At 40.4% G+C, this 22,596-nt stretch overlaps 1 protein-coding gene across 3 annotated transcripts in view; it reads right to left on the reverse strand.

Moving 5' to 3' along the window:
- Positions 1-269: 269 nt before the first annotated feature.
- The window catches only part of HMG20A (high mobility group 20A), a 75,818-nt gene continuing 53,491 nt past the window's right edge, over positions 270-22,596 (reverse strand). For 2 of the 3 annotated variants that reach the window (XM_032417078.1, XM_032417076.1), the window contains 8 exons: positions 20,907-21,054; positions 18,835-19,047; positions 15,362-15,494; positions 14,519-14,550; positions 7,286-7,361; positions 6,362-6,577; positions 5,550-5,692; positions 270-2,451 (listed from right to left, as the gene is read on the reverse strand). In XM_032417078.1, the coding sequence (XP_032272969.1) occupies positions 5,556-5,692; positions 6,362-6,577; positions 7,286-7,361; positions 14,519-14,550; positions 15,362-15,494; positions 18,835-19,047; positions 20,907-21,054 (955 nt within the window). In that variant the 3' untranslated portion in view covers positions 270-2,451; positions 5,550-5,555. Of the gene's footprint in view, positions 2,452-4,911; positions 5,693-6,361; positions 6,578-7,285; positions 7,362-14,518; positions 14,551-15,361; positions 15,495-18,834; positions 19,048-20,906; positions 21,055-22,596 lie in introns of those variants that run through there. The other variant, XM_032417077.1, reaches the window with a different exon arrangement.

The following is a 22,596-nucleotide window of genomic DNA, read 5'->3' on the forward strand; positions in this document are numbered from 1 at the left end:
CAGGGAAAATTGAATGAGGTGGATTCAACATAGAAAAGTTTTAATGAGGCAAGTGTCAAGCAAGCATATCAACTTCTTCAAAAACAAAGAAAATCTAAAAGTTTAATTACAAAAACACTTGTACAGAAAACTTGGCATTTCAACAGTTCCAAATACATGTACACAATTTTTTCCCTAAAATTTAATGTTGTCAGAAATAAAACACTTTGTCTTACTTTCCTCAGCTGCTCCTTGTGTTTTAATGAAAGAAAAAAAGAGATCTGTAATACTGAATAGGCAACAAGTCATTTCTTGAGAAGAACCTGTAAGTGTGCAGGAATACCTACAGGTTTATTGGGAAACAGGACTCAGGTGCACGTCAGCCTGTAAGCTCACACCACCTCCCGCTTGAGCGACGCACACCTGCTTTACAGAATCTGACGGTTTTGTGGCAGCTGAATCCCAGCCACCAGAGTCAGGTGTGTAGTTACTGGGAGAGGCAGTATTTCAAAAGCAGGCTGCATATTTTGTGAAAATGGTTTCAGAGTGTAGGCTCTTGCAAGATCCGGGGCATTCCTGAATATGTAAATGTTTCAAGTCAATGTCAGACGTCCTAGCTAGAGTCTGGAGAATGATAATCTTCGGACCAAGTTACAGCCTTTCCTGCTCAACAGTGCTGCTAACAAAAGGGCACAAAACTGACACAAAGGAGAAACAGAAATATCAGGAGGAAAGAAAAAGGAGACCAAGTGTCTGGCAGAAGGCAGATACAAACTTCCAGAACTGGCTTGGCTGTCCTTCTGCCACACACAGGGTGTTCTAGCTTGGACCGAGCAGGCAAGGAGGCTGAGGGAAGTGACAGGAACAGCAGGTGAGGGCAGGAAAATAGGAAAATACAGAACAAAGCAGGCTAGGCTTATGGTGACAGATAATGATGGGCTCTTATTCTAAGAAGTTGCCAAGCAGTGGTGTGTGGGCTTCAGTGCATGGAAATTTGACGTGTGCTCACATAACATTTTTTAAAAAGGTTGTTTTTGTTGTTATTTTATTTCCTTTGGGCTAATAAAGAAATCAGGTAAGGAGATGCTGAGAAGACAGGATGGTGCAGCAACACGACAGGGGGTTTCTGGCTTGTACCCTGGCTCATGAGCAGATTGTGAGGGGGACACACTTCCACCTGCTTCAGTGGCGTGGTGCCTAGACAATGGGCTCAGCATGCCCCACTTTGGTTCCAAAGATCTCAGCTGCAACTGTCAGCCTTGTGCTCTAGAGCATCAAAACAAAACACAACAAAACCCTGAGGTGAGAATCAGAAACCTCTCTTCCCTTTTGGTGTTAAAAGAAAAAAAAATCACTTCCTAAGAGGGGAAAAGGAAGGGAAGCCTGTCCTTTTGCCGTCGATTTGCAGTTGTGGCTGCAGAGAGAAGACGAATTCCTCTGTGCCCTTGCTTGTCAGCTCAAGAGACGCTTTCGAACAGTTCCACCTGTCCCTATCTTTGCATCAGTATACCTAAAGCAGACAGGGATTCCCTCAGTTCTCACTCATGATAAACTTTGGGGTTCTTTTTTTTTTTCAATGCCAAATGAGAAACTACTTTTCCCGTTCTCTCCTGTTTGCCAATGACCTTTTCCTTAGCAAAAATGCTCCACAAGACATCGCCAACAGATGGGAACAGAGAGCCTTGCTGGGGCTGGGACACGGTGTCTGTGCAGGAGCAATGCTTAGGAAACAGCAGGCAGTAGCAAGGAGGAAGGAAAGAGCATTCTCCGTCAGGGCAGCAATCACAAAGCCTCGGTGAGGGCTGGCACCCACTGAGCACCGTGTGGGGTCGGAAACACAGCCTCACTCCACAGGGCACTGTCGACAAGAAGCTCCTTTCTTTGGAGTCACAGCAGGACAATGAAGGGAGAAGCCTGGGCCTGTCCAATGAGAGAGGCTCTCCTTCAGAGCCCTGCTGAGCAACAGACCCCAGAGGTCAGAAAATGGAGATGTTGAACTTGGAGGGGGTGAAGGAAATAAAAACTCACCCCCAAAGGCATTAAAAAAAAAGTGACAGCTAGGTAAGAAAGCCAGAACCACTGGGAAAAGGGTCCTGTGTGAAGTGGAGCAATGAGAAGGCTTCCCTTCTGCTGCAGGAGCGGTCAGGGTCAGGGCGGCCGGTGGGCAGAATCTATGCAGACCCACTTTATCAGAAAGAAATGCAGATGACAGAAAACCGAAGACCCGGGAGAGTGGCTGTACGCTTTCAAAGCTGCACAAGGACGGTTCCACAGGAAGTGCATATCCACGTTCCTCTAGCTGCTCTCTCATACGCTTCCCGGGGTGAAGGCATTGAACTCCTAACTGACAGTGCTTTCCCAAGCACAGCAATTTGTACCCCCTCTCTGCCTCCACTCAGTTCAAATTTCCATGGATGGCTTCTCATTCCTCACAAGTAAAACCACTTACAGAACATCCTGGAGCTCTAAGACCTGTAGGATTGGGAGGGAGAAAAACAATGAAGATACCAAAAAGGTAAGCACTGATCAGAAATGTTAGGGCTCTCTCTGTTCTATTTCTGGTAGGGTTGAGGTGAGGAGCAGGGTGCGCGTAAACAAAAGAGCTCATAAAGCTGCAAGCAGACAAGCTCACTGAGATGTTTTAGATAACATTTCAATGAAACATGGCCCAGCTCCAGTTCAGCAACAATGGGGAGGTAGGAAAATCGTCAGCCCAACACAGAAAAGCAACTATCAGGGCCAAATCCGATGATAGAAAATTAGTACTCCATTTTAGTCCAAAGAATGTATAATCAATCAAAACCAATTTTCTTCAAGCATAAATCTAAAAATCTTGGCATGTATATAGAAATGTATTGTGTGCACAGGATCAATATATTTTCTTACATTGCTAAAAAAGTAATCGCATAAGAAAAGGTTTTTTTCTTTTTTCAATTCCTCAAAGAGCCGAATATTTTTCATTTGGTTAAACTGAAATCAAGTAACATGGATTTTGACAGTTTATGTGACATGGTCACCTCTCAATGTGAAATTGCCCCCACGGTTTCCTCCCAGCCCTACTTTTTTCCTAAGCACCAGTTAGTCACAGAGGAAGGTGGCAGCTGGGGCAAGTCTTTCATTGTACGTCCGTAAAAATGATTTTTAAATGGGCCAACCAAAATTTTGTAACATTATAATTATTGGATTGTAAGTTCTTCTATTTGCTTTCTATTTATCTTAATGCTCACATTCCAAGGTTTTTTTTAGTGCTTTCCCCTTACACCTGCCCCCACTCCTTATAGCAATGTTTTAGAAACCCCACTGAACCAGATTTTAGGTATACGCGTTCTAGTCTTGGATTCTGCACTCATCTACTTAGATATTCAGGCAAGAAATTTCACCTCTCTGGGACCCAGTTTCTTCCTATGTAAAATGTTGGGATTTCTAAAGGTCCCTTCCAGCTCTAATATGTTCCTAAAACTGTAGGACACTGGCTTCCCTTCACTCACTGGCTCCTGACAGTGGATGAAACCTTTGCCAAGCTCACGTCAGAGTAATTAATTGCACCACGAATGCTGGGGACATCAGGCCTCTCTGTTTGTACATATTTGTATAATGAGGCCAAGCTAGTATTAATCACAGTCTTAATAATTGTTTCATTTGACAGTTTCGAGGGGTGTGGGGAACTATCTACTCTTAGTTATGTTTGAGTGACTAGATTGTAAGAATCTGTAGTAATAAAAACGGTTCACATTTCAGGTATTGCTTTTTTCAAGAGCAAAATATAGGTTCAAATCAAGGATAATGGTAACATTCTAGGCTTTCAACGACACCTCTGGAAGCTGATACTACAGTTAATATCCTGAGATAGGCATAGCTTTAGGAGAGTCTTACTGGCAAAATGCTCAAAATAGAAAACCACTTTTGACTCAAAACTTGCAATAACTGCCCTATACCTACGTGAGGAGACACCATGTTATCAATTACTGTGTTCTTTCCCAATCTTCCACAGTTTCTCCGGGCTCTCTCTTTTCAAGCCTACAACAGTGCTAATTGAAAACACCGTGTGAAAATGAGAAGGATGATGAGACTCTGAAAATCCCAGGCCTAGATTTACAAGCTGTTCCCTTCATAAACAGCAGCGGTAATGCCATTCTTTATCCTGTAGGGAGTCCAGCCATCTCTTAGAAGTGCGGTCTGTTCCATCTGGCTACCCGCTAGAAGGATGGTAATCCTTCCCCCATCAGAACACAGCTGAGGCTAAAGTATAATCAATTGTCTTGCAGGGTTACCGTCCAATGGCATGGCCGAGGAGAGACTACTCCTTTTGTCTCTGCTAGCAGATGTTGCCTCATTAGACAAAGAACCATGGGTTTTATTTATTTTTATACATTTTGCTCAAGGTCCAAACCATGCTAGAATATGAATATGTATATGAGTGTGCTCATGTACCTGCGGGACAAATAAATAAAGATTCAAACCCATGACTGGCCATTGTAAGGAGCATATCCTGCTGTCCACTTTTGTTTTTCTACCCATATATGGCCACCTCACCATATGGTCCTAGGATTTCCAGTTTATATGTCTGTAGGCATTGACCGGCAGACCAAAGGGATGTCAATTCTGTGGGATGGCATACTACAGGGCACCCTAGCTCTAGGAATTTAAGTGAACACATACGAGTTCTATTTAAGAAATGACACCTGACGACTCACCATTAGTAGCCAAAAAGTTTATATGGGCAGAGACTTTCTGGAAATGTACTTTTTTTCTTTTCTAAGAGGACATAACACATACTACTAGTCATTTGTTGAATATATTTTAGAAGACTTATTTTCTCTCTCCTCTCTTTTTTGCTTACTGAGTTTATTTTTTAAATCGATTTAAAGTCTTTTTAGTTTTTATTTTATTTAAGTAATCTCTGGACCCAACGTGGGGCTGGAACTCATGACCCCAAGATCAAGAGTTGTGCGCTCTTCTGACTGAGCCAGCCAGGTGCCCCCTTTCCCCCTTTTTTTAAAGTCTAAATCTCTTTAAACAGGGCAATAGCTGTTTCACTGTAAGGATACTCCACAGTGACACTGAACATACAATAGTTACTCTGATATTGAGTGCTGAATGAAAAGCTTCTTACTTACGTAGGTTTATACACATGCGATGTCTCAGTGACTGCTGTTGTAAGTTATCATCAGTATTTTCCAGGGAAAAGGAAGCTTAATAATTAAGTGATAGTTATTTTGTTCTAAGTGCTGTTTTGGGGGTGATTTCCTCTAAGCTTCTCATTCACTCTTCAAAACCCTTTGGGAAACTAACACCGGAGAATACAGCTAATAGCTAACAAAACTGGAATGGAGGTTCAACCACAAAAAAGTCATGCTCTTTCCATTAAACCATGCTGAGGCATGCATGAGAAAGAACTCTTTCCTAACATTATTTACTACATTTAGTAACCATGTAACAGTAATTTTAATCAAGTCTCCAACTCATTTATTTGATGTAATGCCAGGGTTTTAGTAGCATTGAGAAAGTCTACTGCCTTCTTATTTTTGATGACGTGTTGGCACATACATATTGCATCAGTGAGCACTCACCATTCCCTAACGATCAAGCCTGTTCACAACTTCTCGAACTGTAGCTATGAAGTTTTCATTGTCTTGGGGATTAGCTAAAATAATACTGTGCAGTCTGTTCATATATGAGTCAATGGTGTCCACTGTAGGTGTTTCTCCACTTCCTGAAGTGAGATAAGGAGAGAAAGTAAGAAAATCCTCCCTATTCAGTTCAAGCATAGGGCACAAGCATGCCACACTTGGTCTGCTCCACAGATAAGATTTTCATTTCAGAGGAGAGACTTTGAGACCTCAAAGCAATGAAATTAATCCACATATCCTGAATAAAAAGACGGGCTATGTAATTGTTCTACAGTATATACGAGTAGCTGCATATAACAAAAAGTTACAGACTCTCCCTGCTTTCTGCTGTGATTATCCTTCACAGGAAAGAGGATATAAAAAATACTAGTGTTTGTTTTCCTCTTCCTTCCCATTAAATAACAAAATTACAAAGTGAGCAAACATATATAAGAAAAATGCTCCACTCAGGACTTATTACTCAGTTTCCATTATTCTGAATATCAAATTAAACTTCATAGAAAGGAAAATAAATTACATTAAAATATAACTGAAGAAAATTTTAAATGACCAGAGAGCCTGAAATTTTGGATGACGGTAGCCAATACTGAGATACTATGACAAGACCCACAGAAACTTCTGAGGGAAGAAAACCCTATTTTATTGATTTTCCTCTTGGTGGGGAGCCTTCAGCCTCACCCCACTAATACCAACACAAGACAGCACCCGCTCCCTTCCCCACCACCGAAATGCTCAGGTAAGGGTGACATTACCAGGCAAGGGCATGCTGGCAAAGCTGCTGGTCAGCACCTGCCGCAGGGTTTCCAGGTGCTGCTGTAAGACGGTGTTGCGGCTCCGCTCCTGGATCACATCCACCTCCAGCTTCTCCACTGCTGTGCGCATGCTCTCCACGTGCTTTTGCAGGGCTGCATTCCTCTCCTCAAACTCCATGTTGGATTTCCGAAGCTGGCGGAGCTCTGCCTCCCGAGCTGAGGACACACCCCCCCGCACAGAACACATGTAGCACTAGGAGTCTCCGAGGATTCCCAGAGACTCTTACGAGGAAGTTCTGCTTAGCTGTCTCTAATTAGCTACCCCACCTCATCTCCCTATTCTCATTATAGCCTTCCAGATAGCAATTTCAGCAATAAAATGCCTGCTTCCCCAGAGCTATTTTAATTCTTAAAGCTGGTCATATTCCTACTTAAGACTGCAAAGAACAGTTGCAATTCTCGGTATTTCTGTTTATTTTGTTTTTTAAAACTGTGCAATGAGAAGGCTGAGGGGCTTCACAGGGGGATCCTGGGAGACTGTGCAAGCACAGCTGTGGGTCTCCATCTTTACTGCAATGGGGTCAGCTTTGCTTTTACTTATTTTATATTCTGGATGCCCGTGTAAGCTTTTGTTTATACAAAGGGTTTCAGGCTAAGAGTCTGAAAGCAACTGAATTAGTGATGCATATTTATTTCCCTTGATCCAGAGACTAAAGTAGCTTTGACAAAACTGGCCTAGCCTTCCTTCACTGGTTTTTGAGTAGCTACCCTCACTACAGAGTGAAATGGAAACAGTTTTCTCCTTCCAGACCAGTCCTAGGGTCAGGAATATCAATACTGCTGCTTTTGAGCAATGAATCCCTCCTGAGAATGAAACCCCCTGTCACAAACCTGAGGAACACAAAATGATACTTTGGTAATTACCTTTGCTGTGGTTCAGGAATTCCTCTGTAAATATAGGAATGTCAAAAACAGACCGTTCCTTTACCTCTGTTTCTTTCTGTGAATTGAGAGTAACAAGACTGTTAATTCTTTTTTCCTTTTTAAAGATTTTATTTATTTATTTAAGAGAAGGAGGGAGAGGCAGCACAGAGGGAGAGGGAGAAGCAGACGCCCGGCTGAGCAGGGAGCCCGATGCGGGAACTCGATCCCAGGACCCTGAGATCATGACCTGACTGGAAGGTAGACGCTTAACTGACTGAACCACCCAGGCACCCGCTTAATTCTTTTTTCCCCCCTTTTCTCTTTTATTGAAGTAGAGTTGACACACAATGTTACATTGGTATCAGGTATACAATGTAGTGATTCTACAAGTCTATACATTATGCTGTGCTCACCAAAGGGTAGCTATCACCCGTCATCATACAATGCCATTACAATACCACAAACTATATTCCCTAGGTTGTACCTTTTATCCCTGTGACCTATTCATTCCATAACTGGAAGATTGTACCTCTCACTCCCCTTCACCCACTTTGCCTATCCCTCTGCCCCCATCCCTCTTGTAACCACCAGTTTATTCTCTGTATTTAGGGGTCTGTTTCTGCTTTTTGTCTTTTTTTTTTTTTTTAAGACTCCACGTATAAGTGAGATCATATGGTATTTGTCTTTCTCTAACTTATTTTACTTAGCATAATACCCTCTAGGTCCATATGTGTGGTCACTTATAGCAAAATTTCATTATTTTTTATGGCTAAGTAATATTCCACTGTATGTATGTATATATAGGTGTGTGTGTGTATCTTCTTTATCCATTCATCTATTGACGAACAGTTGGGTTGCTTCCATATCTTGGCTATTGTAAATAATGCTGCAATAAACACAGGGGTGCATATATCTTTTCAAATTAGTGTTTTCACAAAACTGTGAATTTTTGTTTTTAAGTAATCTCTAAGCCCAATGTGGGGCTCAAACTCATGACCCTAAGATCAAGAGTCTCATGCTTCATCGACTGAGCTAGGCAGGTGCCCTACAAAACAGTTAACTTTTTTTTTTTTTTAAGATTTATTTACTTATTTGACAGAGAGAGAGAGCGCACAAGCAGGGGAAGCAGGAGAGGGAGAGGGAGAAGCAGGTTCCTTGCGGAGCAGGGGAGCTTAATCCCAGGACCCTGGGATCATGACTTGAGCCGAAGGCAGAGACGCTTAATCGATTGAACCACCCGGCGCCCCCAAAACAGTTAATTCTTAAACAGAAGCTAAATTAAATAGGTAAGGCCTGAAGGCCATGTCTTCCTTACAGAAACAGCAGGGTGAGCAGGCATCAGTTCAGGTGGAGGTGTGAGGGAAATGTATTCATCTTTTCATTGCAATCAGCCTTTCACAGAGCTCAAGCAGGTTAAGTATTCAGTTTTCTCAGGTGTACAATTGCTGTGCAATGAGAAACCTTAAAACAAACCTACATAGGGGTGCCTGGGTGGCTCAGTCAGTTGAGCATTCAGCTCTTGATTTCTGCTCAGGTCATGATCTCAGGGTCCTGAGATCGAACCCCGAGTTGGGCTCGGCGCTCAGTGCAGGGTCTGCTTGTCCCTCTTCCTCTGCTTATCCCCCCCGCTCTTGTGCTCTTTTTCTCTCTCTTTCATAGATAGATAAAAATCTTAAAAAAAAACAAAAACCTACATAAATTTCCCTAATGGAGAATTTGGAAGCCATTTCTTAACTCTGTGCTTTGAACAGTCAACAGTATACAGCTGTGCACGTGGTTGGGGCAGGAAGAGATAAAGGGAATTTCTAGGTGTTTTTTCAGTTGCTTCTGTTATGCATGTAAAATGCTTTGAGATAGGGCTGTCCATTCTAAGTTTGCAGAATGGACAATAAGAACTCTGCCAACCACGAGCAATAATAATGGCATTCTATCGGCACTACCACTTTACTTATTTAGGGGGCAGCCTATATAATTGGGGATCTTTTAGATTTTCTTCAAACATAGGGAAAAACAAAACAAAACAAAATCAAGAAGTCAGAAATAAGTAGGCTCTAAATGTGAAAAGTGAGGGATTATGTGAGATAGAAAATAACAAAGCCTAAAATTAATTCGCCAATTTGGTGAATTTAAAATAAAATTAAAAAAATAAGGCCTCACAAAATTACTGCAAAATATATCCCACGATGACCCTTAAGAATAAAGTCAATTTCAAGATGCTCTGGCTGCCATTTCTACAGTGAATTTGAAGTTGAAAGCATTAGGAATATAAATCATAAGTGTACTGGCACAGTGTTTAAAATCTTGCATAATATAAGATGGTAAAGACAACAGTGGAAAAATGAGTATTGAAGAAATTGTTAGTGAAATCTGAAGATTCCAAAACCTTTATAAAATAAAGAACAGTAAAAAAAAACAAAAACAAAAACAAAAACTAAAGGCATTGCTATAAAAATATGTTTAAAGCCAGAGATAGAATATATCTTTCCTACTCTTGCCACCACTAGTCTCTTATCTTTGAACACAAATATGATCTGGTGCCCAGTAGAAAACTAAGCAGTTAACAGTCTATGAGGGGATTCTGACGGCCAAGCTCCTATTTTCATATTGGCGTCTGCCTTGTCAGGGGGCTGGGCTGTGTGAACAGCCTGCCAACAGCAGCTGATCAAGAGAGCCATCTAAGATGTTAAGTCTCAAAAACTGTGTATTTACCTGAAGAAATTTTCTTAGCACTTAATTTTTATCTTTTTACCTCTTAAAGAAGGCAAGCAAAGTTTCCCAGAGCAATTTAAAAATAAACAATAAAATAATCAGTGAAAGCCCCAATTTCAACACGTAAAGCTCTACCTTGGGCCAGTTCCTAGTGGTTTCAAAGAGAACCAAAGTATGGGCAAGGTAAGTTGGTGCCAGAAGGGATCCTAGACATATTTCACGGTGGCTTTCTCTCGATTCTGCAGGCTTACATACGCTTTAACCCTGCTACTGGGTTGCGAGAGGAAAACAGAAAACTTACGACGTACAATTTCAACATGAACAAAGTATAATAAATGTAAGGCCACAAATGACGTCATATAGTCTTCTGACTTTATCGTCCTACCTTTGTCAGTCTCCTACTTAACTGCACAGGCTCATATGAGATCAGTCACCTAGTCCCAGGTCTGAATATCTGCCCCTGAGATGGGGAGGGAGGGATGCTTGGCTCCCATTACCATGGTACCAAGAGCCCTCTCCACATCCCCTGACTCTCCTCAGACTGGTAATTCTCTTCTCCTCTTTGCCAGAGTGGCCCAAACCAAGCTAACTACATAAGCATAGAGAACAGCACCTTGTAGGTGCATTAACACACTGCCCCTTGGTACAAATTCTTAGAGTGCAAAATAATAAACATGAAAGCAATGAAATGAAACGGTTCAGTCTCTGAAAGGCAACAGAAATTCTACTTAACGGAAGAGTGGTAATAAAAACCATCAGCACTCTCCCATTGCTGAGTACATTACTCGGCATGGAGAGGATCCTCCTGGGGGCTCGGATATACTTAAGCTGTTCCAAGGATTGCTCAAGGGATTAAAATCAGAAGGATTTCATTACCTCTTCGTTGAAAGGGTCTAATTTGTTCAGGCTGAGTGTCATTTTCTCATTTCTCATAAATTAAAGGAGAAACAGAATTATTGTTTCTATCTTGGTCCTCACTTGGGATGTAGACCCTTTCTTGAGAGTAACACTAGTTGACTTCTGTGTCTAGAGGGCTGGCTTTTGATCTGAGAGGAGCAAAAATGCTCTTCACTTTGGTTTTTCATTCTATATATTGAGTGGAAGGTAAGAGAACAGAGGCTCTTTTGAACTGAACCTATTTTGCTGTGATCTAGAATTTCATAGAACGTGACAGGCTTCTCTCAAGTGCCCTTACTTTAGGGAACACTCTCAATACCGTGTAGCAGGCTGAGTGCGCCACTGCTGCACCCGACAGCCCAGTGTCTCTCAGGTCAGCATTTCCTTAGCTCTGGCATGCGCTTGCCAGCACCTGCCGGGGTAGCAGTGTCTTAGGAATCCAAGTTCCAGTTAGGAATGTCATTGGTTTCTTTTCTGTATACAAACGAAATAATTTGTCTTAACTGGCAACAAATTTGGGGACATCCCCAGCAAGCAGGCCCATTTTCACTTTCAACACCAATTTGTTCCATGTAGCATGGCACGTGCCTGGCCAAGAATGCCAGACGGGGATACAGAGGCCTGCATTTCACTCACACTTCTGCCTCTAATTCAGTAAGTGATTGCGGAAGTTCTTTCCTGTCTTGGGCAAATCACTTTTCTCACCCGTAAAATGGGGGGGGGGGGGGGGGTTGGTCAGTTCAGAGAATTTCTGACGTTCTTAGTATTTTTGAAGTGAGCTGGAAGACTAGTCTACGCTTGTCATTTTACTCCTAATAGGATAAGTAAAGGGAAATAAGCATGTATTTAGAATCTATGATGTTTTAGGCACTTTGCAAGATACTTGCTCTTTTATTAACTTACTCATAACTCTGCCCAAGCCATTTCACCAACCTCAAGGTGTCCCCCACAAAACCTGGGGCATCTTTAAGGTCTGATTCAGTTCTTCCTTTTCATGGGCTTCCCTGTGGCTGCTTTTCACTCATAGCCCTTTCTTATTTTTCTGAACCATTATGCTAAGAAATTATATTTAAGGAAATCACTGTGTAACTGTGTTAAAAAACTCCAACTAGTTCTTTTTTAATTGCAATTGTTTCAAAATTACCTACTTTAGGAAAGATAGTAGTCAACAAAAAATAAAAACTGGTAAAGTGAGGGACATTAATTGGGTCAATAACCTTGATAAGAGAGCTTTATCCTGATGTGGGCATAGCAACAGACAGATTTACAGAGCCTACTGTATACACATTTGAGAAACTACTGTTGGATCGCCATCTACTCTCTCCTTGTTTTCCTTTGATTTAACATGTGTCTAATCCTAAGACAGGGAAATCACACGGAGACTGATTCCTCTTCATAAATCATAGAAATCCATACCATGCTAAAATCATGTAAATAAAAATAAGAAGCTTCATTTAATAAATAAAAAGCCTCATTTAATAAAAAGCTTCATTTCTCAAATTATCAGCAGCAGCTTCTGTGACTGAGTAAATCTACTAAATCTTTCCTGACTAAAACTATCAACCTTACTGAAGACAAAATGCCACATGTAATTTGGCCAGCAAAATTCATAGTGATGAAAGGAGCTGTAGACTAGAAAATGTGAGATCTAATGTTTTAGATTATTGTCCAAATTCTCTTTTGTAACCATTAAGGATAGAGAAGTTATAAAGGATGCTTAATAAGGGAAAAAAAGAATATGGAAATCTCATGATATTGGTAGGTGGGCACAGACAAATAGAAGGAGAACTAAGTAATTATACAAGTATCTGGCAATATGGAAAGCTTGCAACACTATTCGATTAGGATTTTATATATAAAGTATACAGTTTCTCAAGTAAAAAAAAAAATCATAGTATTTCACCCTAATTAGAGCACAGAGATGTCATATATCTACATTTACATAGGATTTATTTGAAGAATAAAATGCTTTTATTGTGCTTCTTACTTTCTAATTCATGGATCGTAATCAATCTATTTAACTTGTGAATCTAAATGTTTTCTCTATGTTTTCAAGGTCACCAATGCTAAATTACGTACGAGAAAACTATAGACCAAAGATAAATAAGTTATTATTTTGAAGAAATTATTTTTTTGAAGAAATTATTTCTTTAAAAAACTAAATGCACACAAGAGTACAGCAGAAAATTCTTTTTTGTAAATTTCCACTGATATTTCAGCGAATGGGTTTTATGTAAAAATAACTATTTATGGAAGACCTCCTAATGCAAGTGCATCATGCTAAGTGGTATGGGGCAGTACAAGATGGAAATTAGATCATGCTTTCTTCAAAAAGATTACAATCCAAGAGTGTGAATAATAGAAGCACCGGAATAACCTCAACATCTTAGCTAGATTAGCTAATTACATATGGGAAATATAGAGAGCTGTGAGGGTTAAAGGAAGTTGGAGGACACAGGAAAAGCTTGAAGGAGGAAATGGAACTTGAAACAGGGCTTGATGGATGGCTAGAATTTTGTGAGGCAGAATAGGATGATGGGGGAGGGGTAGTGGATAAAATGAGTGAGAGAGAGAAGTATTTTTGTGAAAGAAGGAATACGAATGCAGGCATGAGCCAGAAACGGATGGGAACCGTGGAAGACAGTGAGCAGTAAAGGTTTTTTTTTGTTTTGTTTTGTTTTTTTAAGGATTTTATTTATTCATTTGAGAGAGAGACACACACAGAGAGAGCACAAGCAGAGGGAGAGGGAGAAGCAGCCTCCCTGGTTAGCAGGGAGCCCGATGTGGGGCTCGATCCCAGGACCCTGAGATCATTACCTGAGTGGAAGGCAGACGTTTAACCATCTGAGCCACCCAGGCGCCCGAGCAGTAAAGGTTTTTTAAGTACATAGATATACATGGGAAACGTGAGAGTTAAGGTGTTTGGAAAGGGCAGTTGGGACTTGATTACAGAAGACTCAGACCGCTGAGCTGAATGGGATTTGGTAAGCAACGAAAAGTCACTGAGCATTATAAAGCATGGAATTACCAAAAAGTTTTACTTTCTTACAACCATATGTGAACCTTGGGCTACATATATATTTAAAGCTCTCTTTGCCACATAGTCAAGATGCACAGGCCTAAATCCTATGGGTGATAGGCTAAAGCAAATGGAGGGGAAAAGGCCAGTAAACAAGTAAGTGCCAGTGAGCCAGGAACCAAGATACTGTCCCTTGTGCTCTGCTGACACTTCAGTTGAATAGTTCATTTTAACTGAATGTTGGATTCCCTAAATCACAACTTTCTGAGAGTCAGAGTGAGGTATCTGATGACGATAAACTATGACCAAGTTATGGCTTTCAGCTGGTCCTTATTTCTATACCTCACTCCCAATTCCAGCCATCTTTAGCATGTCAAGGCAATAAAATTCTTTCACAGGAAAGGACTGGAGTTAGGGGTTGTAGTTCAAGGACAGACTCATGATTAGTGTCCACCATTTAGTAAGAATCTTTGAGCAAAAGCAACTCACCCCATCTGAATTATGGGGTAGGAAATACTCTGTCATTCATTAAAAAAAAAAAAGTCCGATAACATGACAAACAGCAACCTTATTCTACATAGATATATGATACATAGACAGCAAATTACCTCATGATCATGAGTGGCCTGCCGGGCCGCATCTAAAAATACAAAAGAATAAGAGAACGTTAATTTGAAGAACAAAACAAAACAATAACAAATCCAAGCAAATGAACTGTGCCACACTACAGTTAGTTATAGTCAGACACAAGAGAAAGAGCAGACGCAGTTCCTACCTCTGAAGAGAATAGAGTGCGAGAGTGGACAGGAGATGCATGCCAAAGGCTGTGTGCACAACAGACAAGCTGTGGGTGGGGCTTCTTTGGCAATGTCTCCTGAAGAAAGGGAGCTTGAAGCAATACTTGAAGGGTGTGATGAACAATTTTAACGGAGGACAAAAGATCCATGAAGGCTGGGGTCTTGGCTATCTTGTCACTGTTGCATCTTTAACGCCTAGGTGAAAGCCTGATGTATCCCAGGAGGTGCTAACTATGTACTGTTCGAGTACAGGAAAACGTGAATGGATGAATGAGAAGGATGGTCACTGTGGGCTGGGAGAAATGGTGCATGAAGGCTTACAGGTGTTAAAGGAAGGCAGGTATGTAGTTTAGTAGACAGACTTTAGAGGCAGAGAAACGCCTAAACTGGGAATTAGAAAAAAACACGCAGGCAACTAAAAAGGGTCTTGGAACACCAGTCAAATTGTTTGATACTGGATATGGAAACCCAACTGAAGTTTTTAAATGAGAGCAATGTGATTTTAATAAAATTCCAAGGTGCCGTTTGTAAGTGAATGTAGAATAGAGAAATGACGGAAACTTATCTTTTGTATTTATCACTCTAACAGTAGGCTTTGTGACACTCTATCATGCACAACAAACTACAAAAAACATTTCGTTCTGGTTCTGGTACCTTGCCTATGAGATTTGCCTTTCTGACGGTCCTGGGTTTTCCTACTGAAGACCTTGTAGGCCTCAGTCTTCTGATACTGCTCCAGTTCCTTCATGTAACGCTCCTTATCTCTGTCTGCTTCATCAAGATAGCGCTAGGAAAGAAATGTGCAATTATTTTCAAGAAACAGATCTTTATTTGGGTATCAGTGAACTCCTTGAAGACAACAGAGGACAATTAGAACATGGAAAGAAAGTATATAAGGGATAAGCTCTAAGGGAGAATAAAGAAATCATATGGATAGAATAAAATATAATCTCTCAATTATAAAAGAAATAGGTGACTGTGATTCTTTAGACTATTTATTGCCTTTTCTAACTTAATGAAGACAAGTTCTATTGAGATCATTCTCATAAAATATTCACAAGAAGATATTACAGTTAGTCCTCTAATCTACACATGGTTACTAGAGTCCTCAAGAGGACTGAAGACCATATAGACACACTTAGTCTTCCCAGGAGAAAGGATGGAATATTACTTTGTTTCTCTATCTCCAACCCATTCGGAGAATGATCTCATACATCAATTGGCCTTTTAAGAGCCAGAAGAGTGGAGCACTAAAGCCGGGAGACACAAAGAACATAAAAAGGAATGACCTCATCCTATGGACCTAAAATGGACTCCTATGAAAAGAGCCTATGTCTACATACTTTGTGTTATTAATTATTTAAACAAAGTCATTGATCTACCAGGATAATTTTGTTTAGTGCCTTGTCCTTTTCATTCATCAATTACGTTTAAGGAATAAAGTATAAAAATAGTGCCTTTAAATGGACAAAAACTGGAGGCAGATATTATGTTAAAAACCTTGTCTTGCACAAGAGCCAGATGGAGGGGACACCCCAACTAGTAAATCTGGCACAATTTAAGTACCCAAACACTGAAGTAGAGTAATAAAACTATTAACCATTGGGAAAAAAGAAATTAATATGCTCATACCAACCATAAATAAGTAACAAAAAAATACATAAACAGGGGTGGGGCGGGGAGGAAGAGGGCGCTTGCTTAGGTTAGAATGCCAAGCACCAACCGGTAAACATGGAGGGAGTGTTGGAGCTGGAAAATTATCATTCTGCAGCCCTCATGGTAAAGATTAGATCAAGCAAAAGTTATTAATAGATGCTAAATCTAGGGGGAAATCTGATATGGAACAGACTATTTGCATGTTCTTAAAATGTCTCTCCACAGACTGCTTATTAATTGTAAGGGAGAATAAAAAAACTTTATCAAGTGAGCAAAATTAACATTACCAATGAGGAATAAAAGGATACTGTGTGCCTGCACATGTGATCCTCGGAGAAGGACACACCACCACCTATGCAGTATTCTAAGAATGCATAATCTCAATCTAATCACAAGGAAACATTAGAGAAGTACAAAATGAGGAATGTTCAGTTAGAAGTAAACAAAAAGGAGGTGGAGGAAGAGGGAGGGATTGCATTCTTAAAAAGTATCAATGTCATAAAAGACAAAGAAAGGCTGTGGAAATAGTCCAGGTTAAAGGAATCCAGAGATCTGACTACTAACTACTATTGTGTTAATATAAAATTGTAAAAGTGATAATGAAACTATGGTGTAAAAGAATATGCCTATTTTTAGGAAACACACACTAAGATATTTAGGGGTAAAGGGCTATGAGGTATATAATTTACCCTCAAATGATTTTGGGAAAAAGTGTGTGTGTGTGTATGTGTGAGAGAGTGCATGAGCATGAGTGTGCATGCACGTGTGTGTTAGTGGTAGAGAGCATGAGCATACATGCATGTCTGTGTCAGTGAGTGATAGAGTGAGTGGGTGTGAGCATGAGTGCACATACACGTGAAGCTTGCCCAGGAGAGTGTGGGTGCACATACAAATGGAGAAATGGGGTAAGTGTGTTAACTACAGGCGAATGTGGGTAAAGGATATTTGGGTGTTCTTTGTACTATTCTGTGTTTGTAACTCTTTGCACATTGCATTTTTTTCAAAATAAAAAGTTAGGGGCACCTGGGTGGCTCAGTTGGTTGAGCGTCTGCCTTTGGCTCAGGTCATGATCTCGGGGTCCCGGGACTGAGCCCCGCGTCAGGCTCCCTGCTTAGCGGGGAGCCTGCTTCTCTCTCTCCCTCTGCCCCTCCCCCTGCTCGTGCACACTTGCTCTCTCTCTCTCTGTCGAATAAATAAATGAAATCTTTAAAAAAAAAATAAAAATAAAAAGTTAAAAACAAAAACACAAAAACCCTTGCCCTACCTACCTAACAGCAGTTATCTCTGGAGAGGACTACTGTTAACTTTTGCTTTTTTCTTTATGCACTTCTGTAACATCTAAAAAAATTTAAACAATGAACATGTACTAATTTTGAAATTAAGAAATTAAAAAGAAAAGAGTAACCAACTGAGTATGTACAGCTCAGGATCCCTTTATACATTAGAGCTGAAACAAGGGACGATATGCATTGCTTTCTACTTGCTTGCTACCACAAAGAGCTTCAAGTTGCAACTTAATATAATCTCCTTGAAATGTTCTGAATTCAGTTAATTCCCGAGAGTATTTTTCAATTTGGTTTTAGTCTGTTTGGAATCCTTTTTGAAGAGTATGAGACATAAAAGAAATATAGCTATCTTGTAGATGCTGCAAATGCTGGGAACTTTTAACCCCAAGCCACTCCCACAATCATTACAATCGCTCCACTTTTGTGGCATTTCAACCAATTTGTGGCTACCTTGTACTTAATTCCTCTGAACTCTCTCTAACAAATGGTTTGGTTTCAGTTTGGCAATAGTGTTAGTTTCTGTCTTAGAGAAGAAAGAATTCAAACAGTACTTGCTTTATTTTTCATAGTAGGCTAAATTTGCCAGAACTCTAGTTAAAAAAATTTACAACAAAAATCTTATGTGAACAGCAGAATTTTATCAAATGACCTTTTCTCATTTAACTTAAAATCTAAAAAAAGAAAGAAAAGTCATAAGTTTTAGATTTTATTTATTTTTGACAGAGAAAGGGGCAGCGAGAGAGGGAACACAAGCAGGGGGAGTGGGAGAGGGAGAAGCAGGCCTAACGACTGAGCCACCCAGGTGCCCTGACTTTTCATTTAACTCGGTGGAATAAATTATGCTGATAGATTTCTTAATTTTGTAATACTGAATCACTTTTTACAAAATTCTTATGTGAACTCTCAGCACATAAATCAAATAAAAGCGGAGCTACTTTTGGTTAGCGGGGGCCTGGGGGTGAAGCTCCTAGAGTCCCTCCTGCTTGTACCCCTGCAGCAGACCCTGAAACAGTATAAAAACCACTGTGCTAGAGGAAAGAGCTATGGTCAATCCTGCTATTCTGTTCTCCTAGGCCCTGTGACAAAACTGAAGAACCAGCCATCCATCCTCTTTGCTTTTCTGAAAGAAGCTGTCTTTGAGGTAAAATCAAAATCAAGCAAAGGTTCAGGAATAGGAACAATTACCTGTTTTTCCTCAGGAGGCAGTTTACTCCATTCATTGCCTAACATCCTTGTGATTTCTGGAAATGGGACTTCTGGTCTCTTAGCTCGAAGCTGTTCTCGACGCTCGTTCATGAACCGAACATATCCTGTAAGGGGGGATTTGGGTGCGTTGCTGTCTCGAAGAGGTTTCTTCCTCTTTCTTCCTTTGGACCAACCTCCTCGCTTACTTCTTTGCTACAAGAAAAAATAAAAAACCAAAAACCAAATTACAAAATCTGCCCAAATAACACAACAATAAAACAAAGGAACAAAACAGGACACGAGCTGCATTTTCCTACTATTAAGGGGCTGGATATTCAAAGCTCTCCAAATCTGTCATAGGTACAAATGACGGCCATGCAGTCTTCAAGAAGGAACTCCAGATGGTTCACTTGCATACCCTTTTATGTACCACACTACAAACTGTTACATTAAGAGGCTAATCCTAACTGATGAGAATAAGGGGTACCGTGATCACATAAGCTTTGGCCCTCATATGCACTTAAGAAGTCCTGACTCCTGGGGCACCTAGGTGGCTCAGTTGTTAAGCGTCTGCCTTCGGCTCAGGTCATGATCCCGGGGTCCTGGGATCGAGCCCCGCGTCAGGCTCCCCACTCGGCGGGAAGCCTGCTTCTCCCTCTCCCATTCCCCCTGCTTGTGTTCTCTCTCTCGCTGTGTCTCTGTCAAATAAGTAAATAAAATCTTAAAAAAAAAAAAAAATGTCCTGACTCCTGAGAGGAGAATATTCTAAATGAGAAATGTAAAGCAGATGCCATCACAGTAGATCAGAACAAGATGTCACAAGCACTGGGCAGACAAAGAGACAAGTTGTAGTACAGGGATTAAAAATCATTCATGAAGATGTTTTTCACTGATATCATTCAAAGACCGGTTCATTTCCCATAGCAGATAGCATAAAGATTTTTAAATTAAGAGCTAAGTCTTAGAAAAACTTCATCAAGTATAATATATCCAAAATGAATACTTAGTTCTTTTGGCTTGCTCCTCAAGATGTTTATTTCATAAAGTCAGAGGTCTTTATATGTTCTTAGTTAAATCAAAAGATGAAATCACCTCAAAAACTTTAAAGAAAGGTCTGAGGTACTACTGATGTTTTACCACAGCCCTTTCCATGAGATGCAAACTACATCACATTTCTGCTTCATAATTTTACAAATACACACAGCCTATCAGTTAATAGTTTTATGGATACAAGAAGTCTTATTTCAGGGAAGAAAAAGATAAGCAAAATGGGACAAAAACATCTAAATATTAATTACAGGACTGTACTCCCTGAAATATATATAAAATGGTGCAATAATTCACCACTGGGCAATTGGCGTATTTAGTATCAGCTTCTTTTTCTGTTTTTGTCTTATAAACTTAGTAACATTAAAGCTACTAAGGATTTTAAGATGTTTAAGAAGCTTCAAGCATTCATTATAATCTTTAAGGATGCCGACATGAAAAAAGCTCTTTTAGAATAAGAAAAAGACAAAATTAATGGTGCTACTCTTTTATGCCTAAAAAAAAAATGAGTGCCTTAAAACTTGGACAATGGAATCAATCATTGGTGAGGAAGGCTGAAAGTCCAAAAAGGGCATGACTGACGGGGGCCCACCTGGAACCTCATGTGAGTTAGGAAAGACGCCCTCTAGGGGAAGGTGAACGGCCTGGTAAGTGGTGAGAATCCTTTCAGTACACATAGGACTCCACACTGCAGGGCTTGGTGTGCAATGTGTGGTCTTCAACAAGGGCACGGGGACTTCTCATTAATTACTTATTTAAATCAATCATTCATTCAACAAGCATTTGTTGAGCACCTAATATGATGTTAGGTGTAAATTTATTAAGTAGGGGGGAAAAGATTCTACTTGTCTCTATGTCATTAAAACCATTAATGTGGTTCTATGTGAAACCATAATTATGGTTCTTTGAAGAAAATTCTGCAGAATGTACGAAGGCCAGAGGATGAACACTTCGATCAATTCCCTTGCCGACTGCTTCTTCAGAAACTTCAGAGACTGGTAACAGGAAGAGATGCTTCAGCTTACCTCGTCTTCATGCCTCTGTTCAGTGCCTTCTGTTGTATTTGAGGCCTCATTCTGAAGCAACTGACCCTGGGAGAGATCCTCCACAAATTCTGGATTGTTGGTGGACGATGTGGCTCCACCACTATATGGAACCTCTGGGTGGGTTAACCTTAAGAGTAACAGGCAGATGTGCAATGGTTCAGTTATCAACGGCATCAAAAATTCCTATTTACCAAGGTTCAAGACAAATTTCCCTGCCAGCAGAAGCAGAAGCCGGCTTCAATTCCCCCACCTCATTTGGGTAAATGAAAACAATGTCTCCAGAACAGTTACAGAGCAGTAAAAAAAAATAGTTTCAGTGCTTGAATGAACTAGATGTCAAATAAGATAGGCTAAAAAGTATCTGCTAAATTTGAAGACCTGAAGGTTGCTGGCAATTTTAGGGACTATAGTTTTAGTGGAATTATGGGAATAAAAACCAGATTACAGCAGGCTGAGAAATGAATGAAAGCAGCTGCAGACTGGCCTGGAAATGAAAGAAATTATACTTTTCTGACCCTTTCTAGAAAATATAATAGATGATTTTAAGCAGGAGTTTCCAACATTTTTGAGGTCGTTGAGGTCCTTTGAAAAAGGCTAAGAGAATCTATGAACTCAATGCCAATCATGTTCTCTGAAAAGAGATGCCATCAGAAACCCAGTTTGATCTTGGTAGCTGTGTTTTCCAGATATTTCAGTTGTGATGTCTTCGGCAACTTGTTCTCTCACTGTCACTCTCATTTCAATGGTGCCATCAATTTTTAAGTTACTAATTCTTGTACACTCTTATTTCAGTAAAATATGGGCACTAGGTTTGGGAAAGCATACCAATCCTATGAACCCTGACTGAAATGAACAGGAACCAGAGGGGAGCGGTCAGAGGCATCAAATGCCTTGGAGATGGCAAGTTGGATAAAGACTGAAGAGAAAAAAAAAGGTTCTTTTGTTCCTATGAATGAACTGGCACGCTCTTAGTTAAAGTCAACAACCCTTCCATTTGTGCCGTGGACCCCACAGTGTCTAGCCTACTCAAAGACAGGTTTTTAGCAATTCTGCCCTCTCTGGCATTATCAATTCTTCCCTGTCTACTGGATCAGCCTAATCAGCCTACAAATGTGGCATTTTTACTCTTATCTTAAAACAAAACAAAATGAAACAAAAAGCACTCTCTTGATCCCATGTCATTTTTCTTCTTTCCTTTATAAAATTATTTATACAGGCAGTCCCCAATTTAAGATGGTTTGATTTATGATTTTTCAACTTTCCCACCTCACTTGGAGTGCCAGTTAAAGTGCTTACTCTGACCTATAAGATCCTACACGATCTAGTCCCTTGCTACTCAAAAGTATGGGCCTCACACCAGCAGCATTGACATCGCCTGGGAACCTACTACAGTGTAAAACCTCTGGCCCTCACTCAGACTTTCTGACTTAGAAAGTGCTGATGTAGCCCTCTATTACCCTTCCCCTGGAATGCTTTGCTCCAGCCACACTGGCCTCCTGGCTATTTCTAAAAGGTAGAAACACTCTTAACTCAGGGAGTTTTACACTTACTTCTCCCTCTGCCTTGAATAATCTTCCCTAGAGAACTGTATTCTAGCTACCTTACTTCTTCCAGGTCTTTATTCAATCTACGTTTAAAGCCTTTCTGGGGCCATCTTATCTAAAACGGT

The sequence above is a fragment of the Phoca vitulina genome, unplaced genomic scaffold (assembly GCF_004348235.1).
Source record: "Phoca vitulina isolate PV1807 unplaced genomic scaffold, GSC_HSeal_1.0 scaffold20, whole genome shotgun sequence".
In the NCBI taxonomy this organism is placed as follows: Eukaryota; Metazoa; Chordata; class Mammalia; order Carnivora; family Phocidae; genus Phoca; species Phoca vitulina.